This window comes from Euprymna scolopes, chromosome 19 (genome assembly GCF_053919585.1).
Source record: "Euprymna scolopes isolate OS-2025 chromosome 19, ASM5391958v1, whole genome shotgun sequence".
NCBI lineage: Eukaryota > Metazoa > Mollusca > Cephalopoda > Sepiida > Sepiolidae > Euprymna > Euprymna scolopes.
In genome coordinates this window covers 93,594,467-93,615,073 of record NC_136500.1, presented here as the reverse complement: position 1 = coordinate 93,615,073, position 20,607 = coordinate 93,594,467, and the positions used below count along the sequence as shown (strand labels likewise).

Genomic DNA, 20,607 nt, shown 5'->3' with positions numbered 1-20,607 from the left:
AAAAAACTTTTCTTAAATAGGTGGTGGGATGTTACATTTTCAGTAAAAAAAAATGTAATTAATTATTCTTTTATATGTTGTTCGAAATCGAGAGAGAATAGGAGTTTGTTTGTTTTATTTTCATCAATTGTACTGTCGTCTGCGTTCAGTAAAAAAAAACAAAAAAAAAAAAACAATCACGACAGAGGATATGAAGAGATATATAAAGTGGTCAAAAAAAAAAAAAGAAAAGAATAGCTAACGAGCGCTGACAGTAGAGGAGAAAGAAAGAAAATAAAAAGAAAGAAACTAGCTAGCGAACGCTGGCAGGCTGTATAGAGAGAGGGGGGTGGGCGTTTTAACCTGCACGCTTAGGAAGAACAGAAGAAACAGTCTGCTCCTCGCTGCTGAGGGAAGCAGCCGACAACGGCGACATTGGGAACAGATATGATTAGCAGTAATACTGCGGTGGATAAAAGATGAGGAGGTGCTCTTAATAAACATTGGAAAAGGAGTCTATTTGATATATTTGGAGCCAGTTTTTTTTTTTTTTTTGAAGGAAATTGGAGAAGAAGAAGAACGAAGTAAAATCGCTAAGACAGTGAGTGAAGCAAAATCTCTCTCTATTTCTCTCCCTTTGTTTGAACTGAGCAGACAATAACCAGTATGAAAATGTCATATTGAGATCTGGCATTTTTCTTGAACATTCTCTCTCAATCAAGACAATTTATTTTCTTTTATGCATTACTTCTTTAAATTATCAAAATAATTGCATTTTTATTTATTTATTTTTGTGTTGTTATAAATAAATTTACATTCATGATTCCCATCGGCCTTTTGTTTGTTATTTCAGTTGTATTTTTCTGTCTTATGTTTTACCGTTGTCTCTGAAGAATTTGGATAATCCCTTCCTGTATTTATTTACGTTTTAATCCCGGAAGAAAAAAAATTTTTTTTTTATTATCGTTGCGATCATATCTCTACAGTTCCTCGTGGAGATAGCTGAGTCGTAACAGTAGCATCTACATAGCATCTGCTTCAGAATCAGATGGCTTCTGCAGAAATTCTATGCCAAGCACAAGTATATTAAAAATCTCAGGAGTGTTTGTACTGGTAATGAGTGGCCCCTGGTTGCTTGTCTCACTGTATGGATAACATTTGTTACCAAAAGTGGTATACAAATATAGAGGAGGAGGAGACTATTTTTGCAGTAACTTGTTATATTCTAACACTCCAAATGATTCAGCCTACACACATGTGGCACATAGGGATGAGAAAACTTCCACAAAGTTAAGAGTTTCTGAAACACGTGATTGTGCCAAGATAAACTTAAAGATTGAATAAAAAAACAAATCAAATATTATATAAGTTACTGAAATAATTCTTCTGCCAATAATCTGACAATTGGTCACCATTCTTTAAAGTCAAAACAAATATAAAAGGATTTTTAGAAGAGGAGTAGTTCACAGAGTCCAAATTCTTTTTCCTGTGTATCAAAAATGGATAAAAATGAGCAAAAAATAAAAATACAAAATGGCTTTATTAATATCATTTATAGACACACGAGTAATATTCATCTTCAAGCTCAAAAAGTTCTGTGGCCATATCATCTCGTAGGGCTAATAATTTGTTGTCCAATTCACTTTGTTTTTGTTTATAGAGTTTTGTTTTTTGGCCAATAAATTCATTGACGGACGGGAAGTCATTGAGGATGAGAAATTGCTTCAAATCACACACCAATTTCATTAGTGATTCACCAGCACGGACCTAGCAAAAATATAAAGAAAATATTATAGATTAACCGGAATATGCAATTGATAATGGGTTTACAATAGTCAGACACTTCAAACTTTTAATAAGGACAGGTTTAGCAATATATGGATGTAACTGTGCTAGAAAAGAAATGCTAGAAAAGAAAAAACTTAATTTTGTAACAAGATTAAGTAGAGAAATATTTTACTAGCAGTTATAAATTTAAGCTGACGTGTTCAGAAAGTTGTCATAAAAGGAAGTCCCAAGTGACATGTAGTGAATAAGAGAATCAAATCATTCCTTTGGGCTTTAGGTCTGCTACACAAGTGCATGTTATTAATAATGTGTAATCTTCTGCAGAGGATATCAAGAAAAATTAAAATGAAGAACATAAAAGCTGAAATTAAATTTGTTGTTAGTTTACAACTTTTATTGCAAACAACAGAACAAAACTACTATGGTGTCTATTACAGTCAAAGAGACAGATCAACTGCACTACAATTATGATGATAGGATTTAATAACAACAACAAAAAAAAAAGAAACTAGTATTGCTATGATTGAGCTTGAAATTTGGTGAGAATAATCTGCTACCTATGCAAATTATGCTAAAGGGAAATATTTATCTTATTTATCTATACTAACAGGACATGCGGAATTTCCACAAGAGACTCATTCATATATTGATGTTGGCATTCTGTAGACATTCAGCATGAATGGAGACGCTCTGATATTGTAGCTCTTTAGTTAAAACTACAAAAGTATTTATCTAAGCTAGCAGGGACACCTGGTGTAGCCCGGATGCAAAGTACACTTAACTATATTTTAATTCTTGCAGATTTTGTATATATTATTATTATAGAGTTAAAGTTCTATCGATTTTTATTCATTATAAAGTTGTGATTTCAAAAAATAAAAAAAATATATTCATATGACTTGGATGCCTCAGCTTGAATCGAAACAGAAACCAAAACTTATGAAAAAAACGTGTATATATACATATAACTTGAGTTCCTTCAGCTATAATTTAAACCTAAACGTACAAAGAATTCTTGGTAAAATTATTTATAACAATAAATGGAAGTCCATAACAATTAAACGACAGCCCTTGGATGTAAACGTGACATACAAAATAAATAAAAGACATGCTGTCCTATTAATATATATATTAAGGGATTCCTTTATATAGATAAGAGTTTTCTGAACTGTTTTCAGCATGTCGAAAAGAAAAATAAATAAAAATAAACAGCTATGAGCTGCTTGTGTGCTGAATCACATCCAGATAATCTGTCAGATACATTAGTGTTACACGAAAAAAAAACAAAAAAAAAAAACACTGAAATATTTTAAATGAAACACAGATGTAATGTAACCTTCTCCTTTATTCGTTCCCAAATATGAAATGTGTTGTAGTAAAAATGAAGAATAAAAAACAAGAAATCCTTTTTTATTTTGCTTATAATTTGCGTATAGTATGTGTTACATCTCTTGATACACTCCTGTCTTACAAATGCAGTTAAATTGTCAGCCCCAGCTGGAGTGAGTAAAAGGTGATCACTTTGATCATAAGTCTTGCTTATCTAGGTCCAGTGTAAGCTTATTCGTAGCTTACACAGGCAGCAACTTACATTATTAAAACTCAAGAGGGATTCATAATCATTCGTGTCAAAACTTTCTAGAGAACTAGATTGACTGATCATCACTTGTCATCTCTGATAAAAGCCAGAACTTGACAGAAATTTCAGACAAACCAAAGATTGTTGACAACAAGGTGTCAAGCTTTGGAACAAAAAATGAAAACTGACTGAATACTTGTTCATTTTTAACTATTGTAATTTATATTCATTGGATTTATCACCATTTCATTCATACACAATTGAACCATTAAGTTAAAATTTGTTATATTGAAATAAAAAACACATTTTTATCTCATGCGAGTTTCTTTTGTTATATTTTTTGTTAAACTATATCTAGGTTTGTGTTTGCATTCTTGAATAAGATCAAACTATTCTATGTTTCTAAATGAAAAGAAAAATATCCTGCACTATTTTTTTAGTAAACAACTTCCATTATAATTGTAGGAGTGTGGCCCTTATGACAACAAACAGTTCTATGGCCATCGTAGGACTGAGTTTGACATGTCTGATCTAGGCTATGATTCTTATTCTACCTTTCCGATCGCCCTGGGAATGATTTTATTATATATTCAGTGATCATATGAAGTGTGAAAATAGATTACACAACTGAAGTTATGGGTTTAGAAAAGTTTTAATTTTCTAAAATTAATTATTTCCTTGTGACTTTCATATTCAGATAAATTTTTAAAAAATAAAATAAAAAAAATATTAAAGAATAACTGTCTGCCTCAATATGATGTGTCAATGTTTCCTACAATGTTTGAATATACTGATTTCTAGCTGGAAAGGGCTGAGAAGTATTGAACCATTATGTATAAACTTGTCTCTGGCTGTTTTTAATATTACAGCATACACTTCAAGCAAGTTTACTAGTTTAACACTGAAAAAGATAAAGTGGGAGAGGGCAAGTTAACTTATCTTTGCCAATGGTTAAGCTGCTATTAGGGTCAAAATTGTTATAATTTTTTAGAATCTTATATAATTATGTGACAGCAAGTCTCTACAGACAAATTTATCTATAGTTAATCTTTGACAACTAAATATTTTCGTTTATGAGGCAAATAGAAAAGTTACTGAAAGATCCATATGATTTTTGGAATATGACATCTTCATTCCATGACAAGTACATACATCATAAAGATTTTTTCTGTATTTTTGTTTGTAATCAAGTGTAATTCTAAATATGCACAGAATTTTATGTTGAGACTTGAAGGTATAAATATTTGAATTAGTTCAGATGTTTTTTAAACAGTCTTCTTTAAAGAAAAAAAAAAATAAGAGTATATTATTCTATTAAACATTTATTGCTCAATTAATTTGACATAGCTTGTTTTATTAAAAAAAGTAAAAATTGAACAAGGATTTTTCATTCAGTAATGAGCTTTGGAAGATTGTCGGTAAAAAAAACAAAACAAACAAAAACAAAAAAACAACCAACAAAAACACAATCGCCAAAAGATAAGCGCTTTATTATTTCTAGTCCCCACCTGGAAAAATCACCTGCAAATGTGACTGTTACATTGTAAAACCCAGAGCATCAAAATCAAAGTAAAAAAAATGGGTGGGACACGCTTTCTCTTAAGGATAACTTTATATATAAAGAAAAATAAATATTACTTTCATTAGCATAATCCGCATAGGTAGCAGATCATTCCAAACAAATTTTAAGTTCATAGATCTAATACCATAAAAGTAATTAGCAGACAAACGTTTCTCATTAGCAGACATCCCAGTCTTATCTGGTTTTAATTTTCTTCAAGAAATCCTTGGTCATTTCTCATAGAATAATACATACATTTGGATTGTTTAGCAAATTAGTCTGCGCTAACCCCTTTTTTCTTATGTATATTCTATCTGTATAAATTGTAGACATTGTTTTTCTCCTTTATATTTGTGTACAATAGATAACATCATTTGGTTTGTCAAGGTTTATACTGAATAATGTCACAAATTAGACGAGATGCTCTTTAACCTTGGTTGACAAGTAGAGATAGTTTCTTCGTGGTGTCAAGAAAGGCATCCAGTCTATGAAAATCTTGCCTCAATTTAAGAAATAACTTTCAAAGAAAATCTATCACATTTCAGGTTATATAGTTTAAATAATGATTTGGCCAAAGACAGGTTGGCCTGGAAGTCAATTTCCAAAAACCACCCAACACATGCCAGCATATAGAACAGAGTTAAACCAAATATAATGAGTGAAAGATCCTTTATGATGCAATTAAAGCCGGATTGTTAAAAGATAATAAAAAATGAATTATTATCAAGGAAGAAATATATAATAATTAATTGAAAATGGTAGCTTTTGGCAACTTTATAGATAGACTAGCAGATGTACCCAGCATTGCCCGTATTAAATGTAATGTTAAATTCCTTAAAAAAAAAAAAAAAAAAAAAAAAAGAAATTGAGACATGTGCATGCAAGTTTGTTTTTTCTTAATAATTCACTTCTTGTAAGTAAAAAAAGAAAAAAAAAACTCAAGCTGAGATCGAAATCAAAACCTAAAGACAGTGAATCAAGTATGCTAACCATTAGGCCAGTTTGCCACGTTCTTTAAAAAGTGTTTTCAAACTTACTTATTCTTAACATAAGGAAGTGGGCATCGGAACAATTTGCTCATGCACAGTTGTGAAACAGTTGACAAACATAAAAATCCGATGATCCCCAAGTACTAATTTTTCAACTTTGACTCTTTAGCAGCCCCTTTTTTGCAGATGACAACCTATTAAAAAGTTTTTCACTTGTCTGAATACCTTATATACCAAATTTCAAGTATGTATATCAAAATTTTGTTGAGTATATAGGGTGAGAGTTACCTTCACAGACACACATTCTCACTTTCATAGATATATAGACTAAAGAAATTAAATCAACTAAAATATCTGTAAACACTCACAATGTTTGCTGCTCTGACTTGCATTTCATACTGATCCTGTTCGGCTTGGGTCATTCGAGAGATTTGGCTTTCATCCTCAACCTAAAATAATTGGAAACAAACAAAAAGACAGAAACACAGTATTAAAATAACCATCTTTCACAAAATCAGCAGGTTTAAGATCAGGGAAAAAAAAAAAAAAAAGAAAAAACAATTAAAATAGTCCTACATTTCCATTTCTGGGTTTTACTTTTAATTCATAGATTCTTGTTCAAATTTCTGAAGAAAATGCACACATAATGACTAGCGCATAAAATAAAAATAAAATATAGAATGAAGCAGAGTTTACTAAGTCAAGAGATATTACATACTAGCAGAACTTGTGTACCAGCATTGCCCAGTGGAAATATGACCCAAAGCCAGAACAGCTACAATGAAACCTCCTCCCCAAAAAACAAAAAATGCCTTTAATTATCTAGTGCATTATCGTATGTGAATCACATAAATTACTGATTATGGATAAACAGCTAAAAAATATTAACACAGAGAGATGGTGACAGTTGCTAGTGGTAGCCACTGTTGGCTCAAGAAACTGGTGGCAGTGGCCAAAATGAAAGCAGCTGTTGTGCATTGTCTAGCAGTGGCAGGTAGTGGAATCCACTGGTTGTCATTGTTGGCGCTGGTCGTTACTGGTGATTAGTGTTGCTTTAGGGTGGTTATTTGCCTTTACAACTGTCACTGTCAGTGCATGGCACTTACTGCCATCCACTGGCGGCCATGACCAGTATCAACCTAAATTCAAAATGAAATTGTCGAGCACTGGTGGTCACTGGCATGTAGTAGTGTTTTGAGGCGTTTGGTAGTCATAGGTTGCCTCTGCAACAATTGTTCATTCTTGGGCATGACGTCAATTGAACTGCTACAAAATGAAATCTTCTGTCTTCCATTATTGGGCACTGTCATCCAATGGCTCCAATTTGTGTCCCATTGGCAAAATGTTAATTCCTAGTGCTTGTTTTAGAAGTACTTTAATGGAATGTGCTCTAACGAACTTGTAGCACTTGTGCCCCCCTCTATGTAAATACTCCCGCATAATCTGACAAGCAGCAAAATCCCACCCCTCTCACTGTAGTAGTCTCTCGATACTGAAAAGCCTTCTACTATAAGAGTTTCTTACCTCAAACTGTTAGGCTTTATAATTCCCACTCTGTATCCTGTTTCCCCTAATTCTATTAACATGTTAAAATTTAAAAGTAATGCAAACAGATATCTCGATTCTCAACTTCCTACATAGTACCTCTGTCGACATGGTGCTAAATAGTAGCCCTCTTACAACCAAGTGTCAATATGCCTTGTTTGGGTTTAAGAGTAGAAAAAGAAAAAGGAATAGAAATACAGGTCGTAAATAACAAATTTTGTATAACAAATAACATGTACAAATACAGATAAAAATTTTAATTTTAAAATTCAAATTTTTTCAAATTTCTAATTGAACATTTTTAATTATAAGATAAAAAAGGTGTTGTAGTTTTTTTTAAATTGATTTGAGTCTAAAATGTCATGAAACACAATGCAAAAGGTTTGGTAGAAATTGTTTGCAGAAAAAGCAAACAATGGTTTGCTAGTGTGAAGAATTGCCTTCAAAAATAAATTTTTAAAACAACATGTACAGCCCATCTGAAGTTATTATACAAATTGCATAAACTTCAATAACACAAAAAGTCTTGAACTAATATTTGTCAAATTTAAACGAATACAATTCCAACATTGACAAAAATCTCTAAATCATTTTTAACGTATTCTGATCTAGAAATTTAGAAGAACTGACTGACTGAAGTTATTTAATTTATTATTTAATTTAAGTTGAACAATATATCATGTATCACACTACTATTTCCATGGGTAATGCTGTTAAACAGTTAAGCTAGGAATAAACCAACATTAAAAGCTGATAACCTTTTTGTTGCACATCAGCAAAGTTTCACATCTAATGTGTTTAAACGAGCTTCATTTGTGGAGCAAATTTAAAACAATTATATGGAAGGAGAATAAAATTAGTATTCCAATGACGTCAATTTCATGTGCCTTTATATGTTTAATACTTGTATATTCCATGTTAAAAATGAAAAAAAAAAAAAAAAAATGCTCTAAACTGATGAACCAGAAATGGAAAACGTTTTTTGAAATTTTTATATTTCATACCTTACATTTTGATAAAAATCCACAGGTTTAGATTTAATTGGAGATTTTTGAGAATTTTTGAAATTTCACAGGCTATTTAAACTTGGATGATCAGTTCTAGTCACGCATGATGCAAGTTGTTAGTACCATTAGAACCAAAAGTTAACTAAGAATCCAAGTTAACTAAGAATATTTCAAAATTGATAAATTATATAAAAATAATTATTTAAAAATTAAACTGATAGATTATAAATTATAGATACAATGGTATTTTTGGTTCCTCGACAAAAGGAGAGTGAACCTGCAAATTCACCCTTGTCCGTTCATCCGTCCACACTTTTCTCAATAACTACACCTTGGAATTTGAAATTTTGCACAAACATTAAACATGATATGAGTAAAAAAGTAATAGAACGGATTTTCCAGGAAAACTCCAGTTGCTCCCCTAAGGGTGCCTTTCAGGTTAAAATAGCTAAAATGAACACTTTTGAGCTTACTAAAAAAATAATTGATGCCTTAGATTTTTATAAAACTTTCTGAAAAGTTATAATTTTGTGTGTCTATACTTTACGATAACTCTTGGAACACTCCATTTTTGGGTCTATTTTACCATATTTGTCCCAAATTTCCTGTGCATGTCTATTTAGCAGTTTTGCATGGTGCTGAACTCAAATTTTAATATGTTAAGGCCTTGGGGACTTTGGCGGCTAAATGGGGGTGGGGGACAAATGATAGGCTTAGTCATTTCTTTTTTTGCATGGCGCAGAACTCAAATTTACATATGTTAAGGCCTAAAACTGCACCGTTTGCTCATTTTCACCAGGATTTGACGTTCCCTGAGGACTTGAGGCTAAATGGAGGGGGGTGGGGGGTGCTAAACTTAGTCATTTTATTTTTATGCCTCATTCACTGTGCACTCACGGGGTACAATGCATGCTCCACTTGTTTAAACAGAACTGATGATATATATAAAAAAGAAAAAAAAAAAAGGCGTTTATTCACTTTTTTAGTATTAGAAAACCATTTCCAGATGTTTAAAGAGAATGTCTTTTGTTTACACATATTTTAAATAGAAATAAAATAAACACAAAAACACTTTGTATTTTAATTTGTACTCTTTACGATTTTTTTTTTAATATCTATCGGTTTATTTTTCTATGCAATGTTTTTAAATTTTTATTTTGTTTACAAAGTTAGCTATTAGCAGCAAAATAGTAGACTACGAATTAAAAGTACAATAAAATTGAAATAAATCTTTTTAATAGATTTAATTCTCAGTCACTATTTACCTGCCAACCAACAAGGGCAGAGATATATACAAGGTTGCTTTTTAATGTGAGAAAATCCATCTCCCCAAAAAGGGGCACTCTAGATTGGGATCAAAATATAAATTGCCTCAAATGAGAAGGATTTCTTAACTGAAGACAGAAAAGATGAAGTGTAGTATTAGAACAGATTTTTTTTTTTTTTTTTTTACAAGGGTGTCACCACTTATCAAGGCCCAGAGGCCACTCAAGGATAAGGGTTAATAGGTATACATTAGTCATTGTGATTTTAGCATAGTAAACAGTGGGAATTTTGAAACTTGGATTACTTAGGGGGACGATTCAATTAGAACTTGTTCACATTGGACTTTTTCTTTTTTTCATAGGTATCAACTCATTATCAAGGCCAAGAGGCCACTCAAGGATAAGGGTTAAAGAGTGTACAGTAGAAATTGGACAATATAATAATCATTAGTAATGAACATTTGTTAAATTTGATAACTTATATGGAGCGACTCATCAAGAACTTATTTACGTTAGACTTGAAGACAACCATATTGTAGTCAGCCGGAAAGCAGGAAAACGGAAGACAATTCCACAGGCGTGCAGTTCTAATAAAAAAGCTTTGTTCATGGAATCTACGTTTAGGTTTAGGCACAGATAAAGAGTGGGGGGAATTATTGATAGTGTTTACAGCTAGACGAGTGTTTCTTGTGAAAGTTTTGTGAGGGGGGACCATAGATTGAAGCTCAGTCGAACACTTTCCATGAAAATAACGATACATCAGAGACAAACTCGCAACATCTCTTCTGTGAGATAGAGGTTGCAAGGAAGAGAAAAGGACATCTCCTACGAGGCTACGAAGTCTATTTTGAACTCTATCAAGGCAGGCCAAGTCCTTTCTAGCAGATCCTGCCCAGATGTGGCAACAGTATTCCATCCTTGGACGTACCTGGCTCTTATATAGATAGAGAATTGCATCAGCAGTGAGATATATACTGGATCGATAGAAAGATCCCACCATTTTTCCAGCGGCCTTAGCAACAGATTTGATGTACGTGTTCCATTTAAGATCAGGAGTAATGGTCAAGCCCAGAAGCTTGTCCAAACTTGAGGCCTCCTGAAGACGAGAGCCATTCATTTCAATTGATGCCAGATGTGGATCAGAATGTTGATGTAAAGAGAGAAGCTTGGTTTTAGATGCATTAAAAGTAACCAGCCACTCCTTTCCCCATTGTACTACATGCTCAAGATCAGAGGAGAGAGAATTAGAGAGAACTTGGTCATTTACTGTCTTAGATGTGCTACCATAAATGGTAGTGTTGTCAGCATAAATGTCTACAAATGATGTAAAGATGTGATTTGGAAGATCATTAATGTAGATCAGGAAAAGAGTTGGGCCCAGGATGGACCCCTGAGGGACACCGGCATTAATACTGTGGGCTTCTGATTTTTGCCCATCAACTACTACTCTTATGAACCTATCAGAAAGAAATGATTTAATAATATTACACTTTGATTTTAGCCAAAAAGTCAAACATAATAGAGCATTGCATTTTATTATTATATGATTAATAGTGTAAAGCATATTAACCCTTTTCGGATATTTAATGCTGAATCCAAAAATTTTAGAAAAAGACTAACTTCAAGTTCTTTATATCTTCAGATATTTATTGATATTTGCTTATTTTGTTTTACTGTTTAATCAACTGTAATCATCAGTGAATCATTTTACAACACTGCTATCAAAGACATTCACTTCAGATTTGCATTTTTATGTCCTTTTCATTAATTTCCCTTACTCTATAACATTTAAATACTTAATTTTTAATTGTGATTTTCCATGTCTCAATGACTTTAGCAAATAAGAAGAAATCTGAAGAGATGGTAGACATTGAAATCCTATAGGCTAAGGAGTTATATTTCAAATGTATTCTTTGTCTTACATAGAATAGTAAAAATCTTTTGAAATTCAAACATTTCACGTCATAAATTTTTAAATTCATTGAATGACTAAAATTTTATTTATTTGGTCTATCTTGTATATCAAGTAATTTTTATTTAGGTAGGATAGTACTTATAGAATATTACTGCCAGTAATATCTTGTAAGACTTATAATCACAGGTTTCCATACCAGTTGATTGTTATATAATTTTATTCTGAAGAGTATATAAGGCTTATGCATAAGAGTTCTGAATTTTTGAGTTGAGGTCTGATTGTATTGCATGTTTTGATCGGACTATTGTTCTCATCTTGAGTGTTATTAGTGCAACATTTCAATCAATGTAGCCTGTGACCTTCATCAAGCATGTTGGTCGCCATCTTAGAAAAAAAAGGAGAAAATTTACTGGCTCTATAGATGTTTTTTTTTTATTCTTGGAGTTGTTCTGTTTTTTTTTTTCGCCGCGGTTTCATATGTGTGAAAAAAAAATAAAATTGGTTGACAAAGGGAGGTAACCAATAAAGTTTGACAGGGAATTATCTCCCTTTTACTGTTGAACTATTTTAAAGTGAGATGGGTCACTCCCTAAAGGTAAGGCTAAAAGAACACCATGATGGAGAGAAGTTGAAAAGTCGGAACTAGCTGATCACATAAGGAAAGAAAAAGGAACACACCTCCTTTATGGAATGAGTTCAAAATATCCAATATCCGGATACAAGTTGGAGCAGTAACCAACTTAAAGATATGGAACATATGCAAAAAAAAAAAAAAAAAAAAAAAAAATTACTTAGCAGACCGAGCATAGAGGACTTCTAATTATAAAAAAAAAAAATTGTACAACCCGTTTAAAATTTTAACTGTAAAAGGGAGATAATCCCATCAAACTTTATTAGAGTTACCTTCCCTTGTCAACTATTTTTTTTTCACACATAGCGAAGAAAACAAAAACAATTTCAAGAATACGAAACCATCTACGAAGCAAGTAACTTTTCTTCTTTCTTTTCCAAAATGGCGACCAACATGCCTGACAAAGGCTGAAGGCTACATAGACAGAAATGTTGCACAACTAACACTCAAGATAAGAACAATAATTAAAACAATATAAACATAAGGCGAAATTTACAGAACGTTGCTTAATTGATGTTTCATAAATCAAATTCAATGCAAATCTGAAATATTTAAATTTTCAAATGGGAGATTTGTGTCCATATTATGCCTCCTAAAACTAGCAATACACATGAAAAAAATTTGAATGGCTTAAAATATTTCAATATTGATATATATAGAAAGAGCTTGATAAGCTAAGGAAGAATCTTTTTAAATTTTTAAAATCCAATTAAAATTAAGCAAGTTATGACTATTTTTGTGCCTTGCGCATTTGGATATTTTCCCCTCTTTAAGACCATATGTGTTTGGTCACATTTTTTACACTACTTTTTCAGTAAAAATGCTATATCTTTGTTAAAACACAAGACTAAGCAATGAAATCTACCATATAAGTGTATTTTTGTGCAAGGAATCTGAATATGCTACTGAAAATCTCCAGAAATAAATGGTTTCCAAATAATCTGCAGTAAATGCACATAAATATGCTGCGATTGTTTACAAATGCCATGTATTCATTAAAAGAAAAGTAGTTAGAAAACTCAAAGTTGAATTGTAATGCATTTTATGTGCCAAAAACCGAAATCAAAATCTAGGATTGGTTAAAAATGAATATATTGCAATATTTCTTTGGTATTATTGTAGATTAATACCTTCTGTTACCCCTCCCCCCCAATATGTTATTCTACCTTTATAGACAATTGCATGTGAACAACTTGAAAAACTTTAATAAAAGATAAACAAAAATTATTTCAGAATTAATGTAAAATGATTTCCCATTTTGAATCATTCGAGTGTTTTAGGGCAGTTACCCCCCCCTTCCTATGATAGATAAATCCTGGGTGTCTTTTTGTTTGTTTCTTTGTTTTCTAAAAGGCGATTATGCGTGGTTTTAAGAGGGTCTTTGTGCAATTATGAGAAGGTAGGGAGGTTGCCACTCTGACTTTGGGTTAATGATAGAGCTAAGGAAAATTATGTGCACATCCTGAAGACTCGATAGAAACAAAACAAAAACAATTTTGGAATTTAGAGTGAGGGTTGGTTTCACATAAATGTAAAATAATTCACCATTTCAAGATGATCCTAGTGTTTTAGGACAGTTGATCAATTTATTTTTTTTTATAGGAGATTAATCATATACACTTTTCTTTAAACGTTTTTTATGCTTTTTTTTTTTTTAACGCTTATATGAGCTCACAGAGGAAGTTTGTTTAGTGAGGAGCTCTGCCACTTGTACTTAGCATTATTGGTTTAAGGTTTTAGGAGGAGACTTGCCACTCATACTTTGGATTAGACATAGAATTAAGAAAGTTTTTTTTTTTTTTTTCTTTAAGAGGGTGTTTGATACCCGTTCTGAAACTTTACAAGAATTATGACAAACAGACAAAAATAAATGTTATTTAAAAAAGTGACGCCCCTCTTACAGAAAACATGATGCTTGGAAAAATATCAAGTATTTTTGTCCCATCTATTTAAATATAAAAAAAGAAACAATTTTTTGCTAAAGCTGACAAATTGTTAAAAATTTTGAATTAATGTTATTTTGATTTTTAATTACATTTCATGTCTTGTTCTACGGTTTTATTTTTCAATTGAGCACCTCCTACAAATATTTAAATATTGATTATTTTTTTTATTTTATTTTTTTTTTTAATAATCGGGTAGATTAGTTTCCATTCGATAATAATTCGCTGAAAACATTTTTTAAAGGACGAAAATTAGAAGTGTGTACCGACGGTGTACCGTTCGTACACGTGAACCAAAACAATCGTACTTCACATCTTCGCTTGTTCAAATATTTTAAAATTTAATACTACCCAATTTTTTAAAATATTTGTATGGTTTATAACAAAATAGCTCTAACTAAACATTAAGAAATTTTTTTTATAACAAGATTTTCAATTAAAAAAAAAAAAAAAAAAAAAGAAAATCGATCTGGAATAAAAATAAACAACAAAAACAAAACGTCTTTTTACACCATGCTTATCGCTGCTGCTGCTACTATTACTAATACTACAGAAGTCTTGATTCAAATTCATACCGATTTTTTCGGATATTATGTTTTTAAATTGCTACATACCACTAGAGAAAACACTGTCCAATCATCTTTTTAATGAATAAACATAGTAAAAAGATTGTTTTATTTAATAGTGAGTGTCCGAAGAAAATTTTTTTCAAAATTCGATACACGTCATTTTGAAATCTTTTTTTTAACACAACAAAAAAAAAAAAAACGAGTGGTCAAATGAATTTCAGACACTCAAAATTAAAAATGACATCTCTTTTGGCTAATTTCCAAATTTCATTAAAAAATTCTTAACAGAAACACGGCACGAGTGTTTACAAATCAGGGGGGGGGGGAAGGGTCGTTACAAAATCTTACCGAAAATGCTGTTTTATGATGTTCACATTTTTATCACTTTATTTGCTTAAAACTCTAAAAATATATAATATATGTTATTATTTACTAATTTATTTGAAAATATATTCATTTCCGAACAAAACGATGGTATTTTGAAGACTTAAAGTGCTTTGATTTTTAAAATATGACTATTTTAGCAGAAACCCCTTGAAATCTGATTATCCAAAGCGTTTTATTGGCCATGTGTATTGCTACTAAAACCTTTCAGAATACTTCAAAGAAACTGAAATTTTGGATCTAATTATTAATTGATATATAATACCATATTGGTAAAATTTCACAAGAATCAGAGGTATTTGAATTTCCATGAAGGACTTCCATCCCTTTTTTGCATGCAACTAAAAAGTTGCCGTGTTCAAAAATTCACAATTATATGTTAATTAGGAGTGAATTCTATACATAGAAATATATAAACATGCATATACTTTGGCCCTTATGTTCCCAAAAGTTGGAGAGATCAAATTTGAAGAGGTTAGACATGCCATTGCACTTTTAAACCTCATCTTTCTTTAGACAGCCATAGCACAGTAACTTATAGATGCAAGAAGGCAATAGCTTTGGATCAATCATACGTAAGAAACAAAAGGCTTCATTACTACTTCATATTCTTAAATATTAGATTTTAGGTAATAATTCTGAAACTAGCAGTGACTAGTACTTATACTTAGTCCGATTATACTAGTTGCGTATCTGTCTCAACTTAGGTGATTGGGATTCCGCCTTAATATATTTCCAAGAGAAGTTAGAATCCGTAATGGGTAACAAAGTACAGAGCCAGTGAATAATTCTGCTTTCCTTTAAGGAAACACATTTTAGACAACCCAAAAGAGCAGGTAAATTATTGGCAATCACTGAGAAAAGCACTGGTTCCCATCATCTTATTGGATAGGCACAAAGTGCATTCAACTCATAAGTCTTGCCTCAAATAAGGAAATGATATACTTAACTTTATATAGAGACTAGCAAGACATTGCCCGGTTGTAAAATACGCTTAAATATGATATTTTGATTAATGCAGATTTCACATCTATTATTATATTGTACCCAATATATAGTAATGACTTTAAAAAAAAAAAAAAAAAAAAAATGACTCGTGTGCCACCACCAAGAATCGAAACCAAAATGTTCAGCTTATGGTTTACTTTTTCCTTTGACATTAATGTCTGAGCTATGAAGACATATTTGCTGTAAGGCAAAGCTAAAAATTAAAATGTGAACCAATAGCTATTACGTTATGCATGCATATTTGTAATGCCATCGTTCGACCTTCACTGGCAAATTCCATTTCTTTAATTTTCACACTTTTGCACCGATTTACCCCATAAATATAAAGTTTTGCATGGGTTCGAATACCCTATATATTAAGCTTCATGTCTGTAGACCAAAAACTGACAGAGGAATTTGGTAGGCAAAATGTTTTCAAACAAATATATATACACATACATAAATATATATAGAAAGAAGTTTGTGTTTACTATAACCTTTTTACAAATATTACGTAAGTATAAATCATGTAGAATATCTGCATGAATATAATTACACATAATAGTTAACTAAAGATGATCATCCCATAAGAAACCTAAAAGCTAATAAGGAATTAATTAAAATGAATGTTTAAAAAATATGCAAATTAGTTTGATCTTTTGCAGATGAATGCAATTCCCTGACCTATATATAACAAAATAAATAGAAAAAAGGGGGTTAATATGAATATCAAAACAAAAAACCCCCAAAAAGAACCAAATTTATAGGAGTATAGATAAAATAATAGACTGACATCCTTTTAACATCAAAATTAATCATTTAAAATTTGACAAATAATTTTCCAAGGAGGAAAGTTATTGAGATTTATGTGTTTTTTTTTTTTTTTTCATAACTTGAAATGGACGGTAGGAAAAAAAGAAAACATGGCACGAACAATTCTACAAACCCGCGCTAATTTGATAATTTCTTTAAAATTTTCCACCATTGATTTGATGTCATCTTTAAGTTTCTTGTTGTAAGACCTGAGAAGGGCTTCTTTGCTCTGCGGTAAGGCTCTGGTTGGATGAGACATTGTGTAAATTCAAAAAAAGTTCCGACTTGGAAAACCTTAAATTAGATGAAAGGGGAAACAAAACAAAAACTGCATCACAATAAATAGGTATGTGTAAAATGAATGGTTGATCCCAAAAATGCATAAATATTTTGACCTCTCCCTTCACTTAAAAAATTCACCAAAATTCAGCTAATCAACCAATTTTAATGAAATTTTCAGTATTTATTAATTAATGATCACAGAATATAATGAACACATTATTTTTAAAAATATTTTGATGAAAATCTATTATTTTGTGTAAACAAAAAACTCCTTTACTAAAGTTATAGTTTTAAGTACTAACCCCCCCCCCCAAACAAAGAAAAAAAAAAGATTTATTTTTGCTTTTTATGGAAAATAAAGCATTGTAAATGTTAACAAAATTTTTTTTTAAAGAATACTTCAAGAATATTATTTAAAAAAACCATAAGTTAATGAAATCAATAAAATTTGGAGAAAAACTAATTACTCAAACTAATGATATTAATTGAATTAAACATTGCTTATTAGGTACGGGCAAAATGAATGCTGACGCTCAGAATGTATAAACATTTTGACCCCCCCCTTTACTTAAAAATTCACCAAAAATCAGGAAATTAACGAATCTTAATAAAATTTTCGGTATTTATCAAATAATGATCGCAGAATATAATGAACTAATTATTTTTATTTAAATCTGAGTGGAAATGTATTCTTTTGTTTAAACAAAAAATACCTTTACTAAAGTTATGGTTTTCAGTAGTAAATAAAAAAACGCAAGAATTTATTTTTGCTTTTAATATAAATAAAGCATCGTAATTTGCAACAATAAAAATAAAATAATTTTTACAGGAACATTACGAAAAAAGCCCCTAAAGTACGTATTAATGAATTCGATATAACTCGAAGAAAAATGAATTAAGCAGCATCGTTTATTTAATATTTTCGGTATTTTTTTTAGATTAGGTTCACCTGCACAATTTTCTTTTAAATGCCGACTTTTATAAGTTTTCTACTATGCTGAATACGGAAATCGCATTGAAATTTTGCAGAAATAAGTAGGGTAAATTTTCAGATTACGTCCACCTCCACAATTTTCTTTTAAATGACGACTTTTAATGGTTTTCGGCTATGCTGAATACGAAAATCGCCATGAAAGTTTGCAAAAATAATTAGTTATCGAGATATAAAAAGTTGTATTATACATTGTATTCTTTGGCGGCCATCTTTGTTACGCGCGTAGATTTGTTTATGGCACGCGCACGCGCGTAAAAACGATGGCCGCCAAAGAATACAATGCATAATACAACTTTTTATATCTCGATAACTACTTATGGTAAATTTGCGACGGATTTGAATATCAGATTCGTTGTCAGCGACCCCGAAAACCTTAAGAACCAAATAAACATTTACCAAAAAAAAAAAAAAAAAAAAAAAGTCTTAATATTTAGAAAACTACTTGCCCGCACGAAATTTAAAGGTGACATTTGTTTTCAGCATACCCGAAAACCTTTAAAAGTCGTCATTTTAAATGTGAGTGTTAAGGTGGAAAAAAAGTAAAAATTAACCCCCACTTTTTTTTTTTTTTTAAACAAGAGTCATACCTTATCAAGACCTAAAGCCACTCGAGGATAAGGGTTAATGAGTGTACTGCGATTACTAAGACAACAGCATAGTAATCGCTAGCGGTGGAAATAAGATAGAATTTGATTATTTAAGGAGATGGCTCAGCAAAAACTTGTTTACATTGGACTTGAATATGCATCGCATCGTTAGACTCTTTGACACTTGTGCATTCATTTTAACAATTTTTATTTTAGTAAATTCTGTCCGCATCAAGGGAAGTGTTAACAGTACTCCCCTTCTCATGTTAAGAATGGCTTTCTAAAATTTGCACGGGAAAATAAATGTTACTAAAGGAAGATAAGTTACTTAGTTAGATACGTTTTTGTGTTTTAATTTATTTTAATTCATTTATTTACTTTAAAACAGCACTAGAGTCAAGTCTGTCGAAAAGAAAATTGGGGTTTCGTTGTAGCTATTTGGACCCTCGATAATTGTTAAAAATAAAGAACAACAAAATACTGTCAGAAATCCATCCAATAAATGTCACCAATCAAAAATTAAATGTCCTACTAATATTTTGCTTAATTTTCGAGCGGTTATTGAGCATGGAACTCCCTCGCCAAACTTTCACAAGAAACACTCGTCTAGCTGAAAACACTATCAACTCTTTATCTGTGTGTCTAAACCTAAGCAAAACAAACCTTCTTTCTTAGAACTGCACACATGTGGAACTGTCTTCCGTTTTCCTGCTTTCCAGCTGACTACAATCTGATTGTCTTCAAGTCCAACGTAAACAAGTTCTTAATGAGCCGTTGTTCCACTAAATTTACCGAATTTCCATTACTAACGATTACTATATTATCCAATTGACTACTGTACACTCTTAACCCTTATCCTCGAGTGGTCTCTGGGCCTGGACAAGTGGTTATGCCCATGTAAAAATAAAAAAAATCTGTTATATATATATATATATATATATATATATATATATTTAGGTTAAATTCAAGCTAAGTCCCCCGACGCTTGCTGTGCTGCGGGCCTTTCAGATTAAAATCAAACATCATAAAAACAACGTATCCAATACAGAATATTCCCCAAAACTTATTTACTATTAAGATTTATTGAAATTAAAAAAGAAATTTCGGGATATTCTGGATTGGATAAGTTTTTTTTTTTTTTTTTTTTTTTTTTTAAATGATCTTTGATTTTAGTTTGAGAGGCTATTGTAAGAAAATGGCCATAAAAACTTGTTTATAAGCATAACAATAACACGGCTCCCCCCCAATAAAAGGTGCTTCACATGTAGGGTGAAACTTAGCTTTTAATATTATTTTCCTTTTTTGCTAGAATATGGCTTAAGTAAATAATTTAAAGCACATGATTGTTTCAATGTTCCACTCTAATTAATTTACGTGACTGAAATAGGAATAAACCAACTTTTATTAAATTAATAATAATAAAATGACTCCTTTGTTTTTCCTTTTAAAAGAATGGCTATAACGCAAATAATAGACTTTTTTTTTTGGCAATAATTAAACAATATATGTATATTTAAAAATATAACCATAAAAATATTTCGTTGATACTTACAAAAATCTGTACATACAATTTATCTCATTTGGAAAGAAAAAAAAAAAAAAAAAATGAATTTCATCCGCAGCTTCTATTATTGCAGGAAGTATTATGGTTATCTCCCCTTTTTCTCTCGCAGTAAATAAAAACAAGAAAAATAATCATAAATATATTGAAAAAATTGTATTATTAATCTAGTTGAAATAAATATTATTTTTATATATAAAACATTCAATTTAATAACAATAAATACGC

At 31.0% G+C, this 20,607-nt stretch overlaps 1 protein-coding gene across 2 annotated transcripts; it reads right to left on the bottom strand.

The window, feature by feature from the left end:
• Positions 1-1,500: 1,500 nt before the first annotated feature.
• Positions 1,501-20,505, bottom strand: LOC145239842 (mediator of RNA polymerase II transcription subunit 22-like). Of its 2 annotated transcripts, none has more exons than XM_080103390.1 (4): positions 20,371-20,505; positions 17,077-17,249; positions 6,265-6,345; positions 1,501-1,746 (listed from the first exon to the last, which is right to left on the bottom strand). In XM_080103390.1, the coding sequence occupies exons 2-4, from the start codon at positions 17,212-17,214 to the stop codon at positions 1,528-1,530; spliced, it is 438 nt and encodes a 145-aa protein (XP_079959516.1). In that variant the 5' UTR covers positions 17,215-17,249; positions 20,371-20,505; the 3' UTR covers positions 1,501-1,527. The 2 variants fall into 2 exon arrangements, with proteins under 2 accessions (XP_079959516.1, XP_079959517.1); XM_080103391.1 differs by having other exon boundaries at positions 17,089-17,249.
• Between the last annotated feature and the right edge of the window lie 102 nt (positions 20,506-20,607).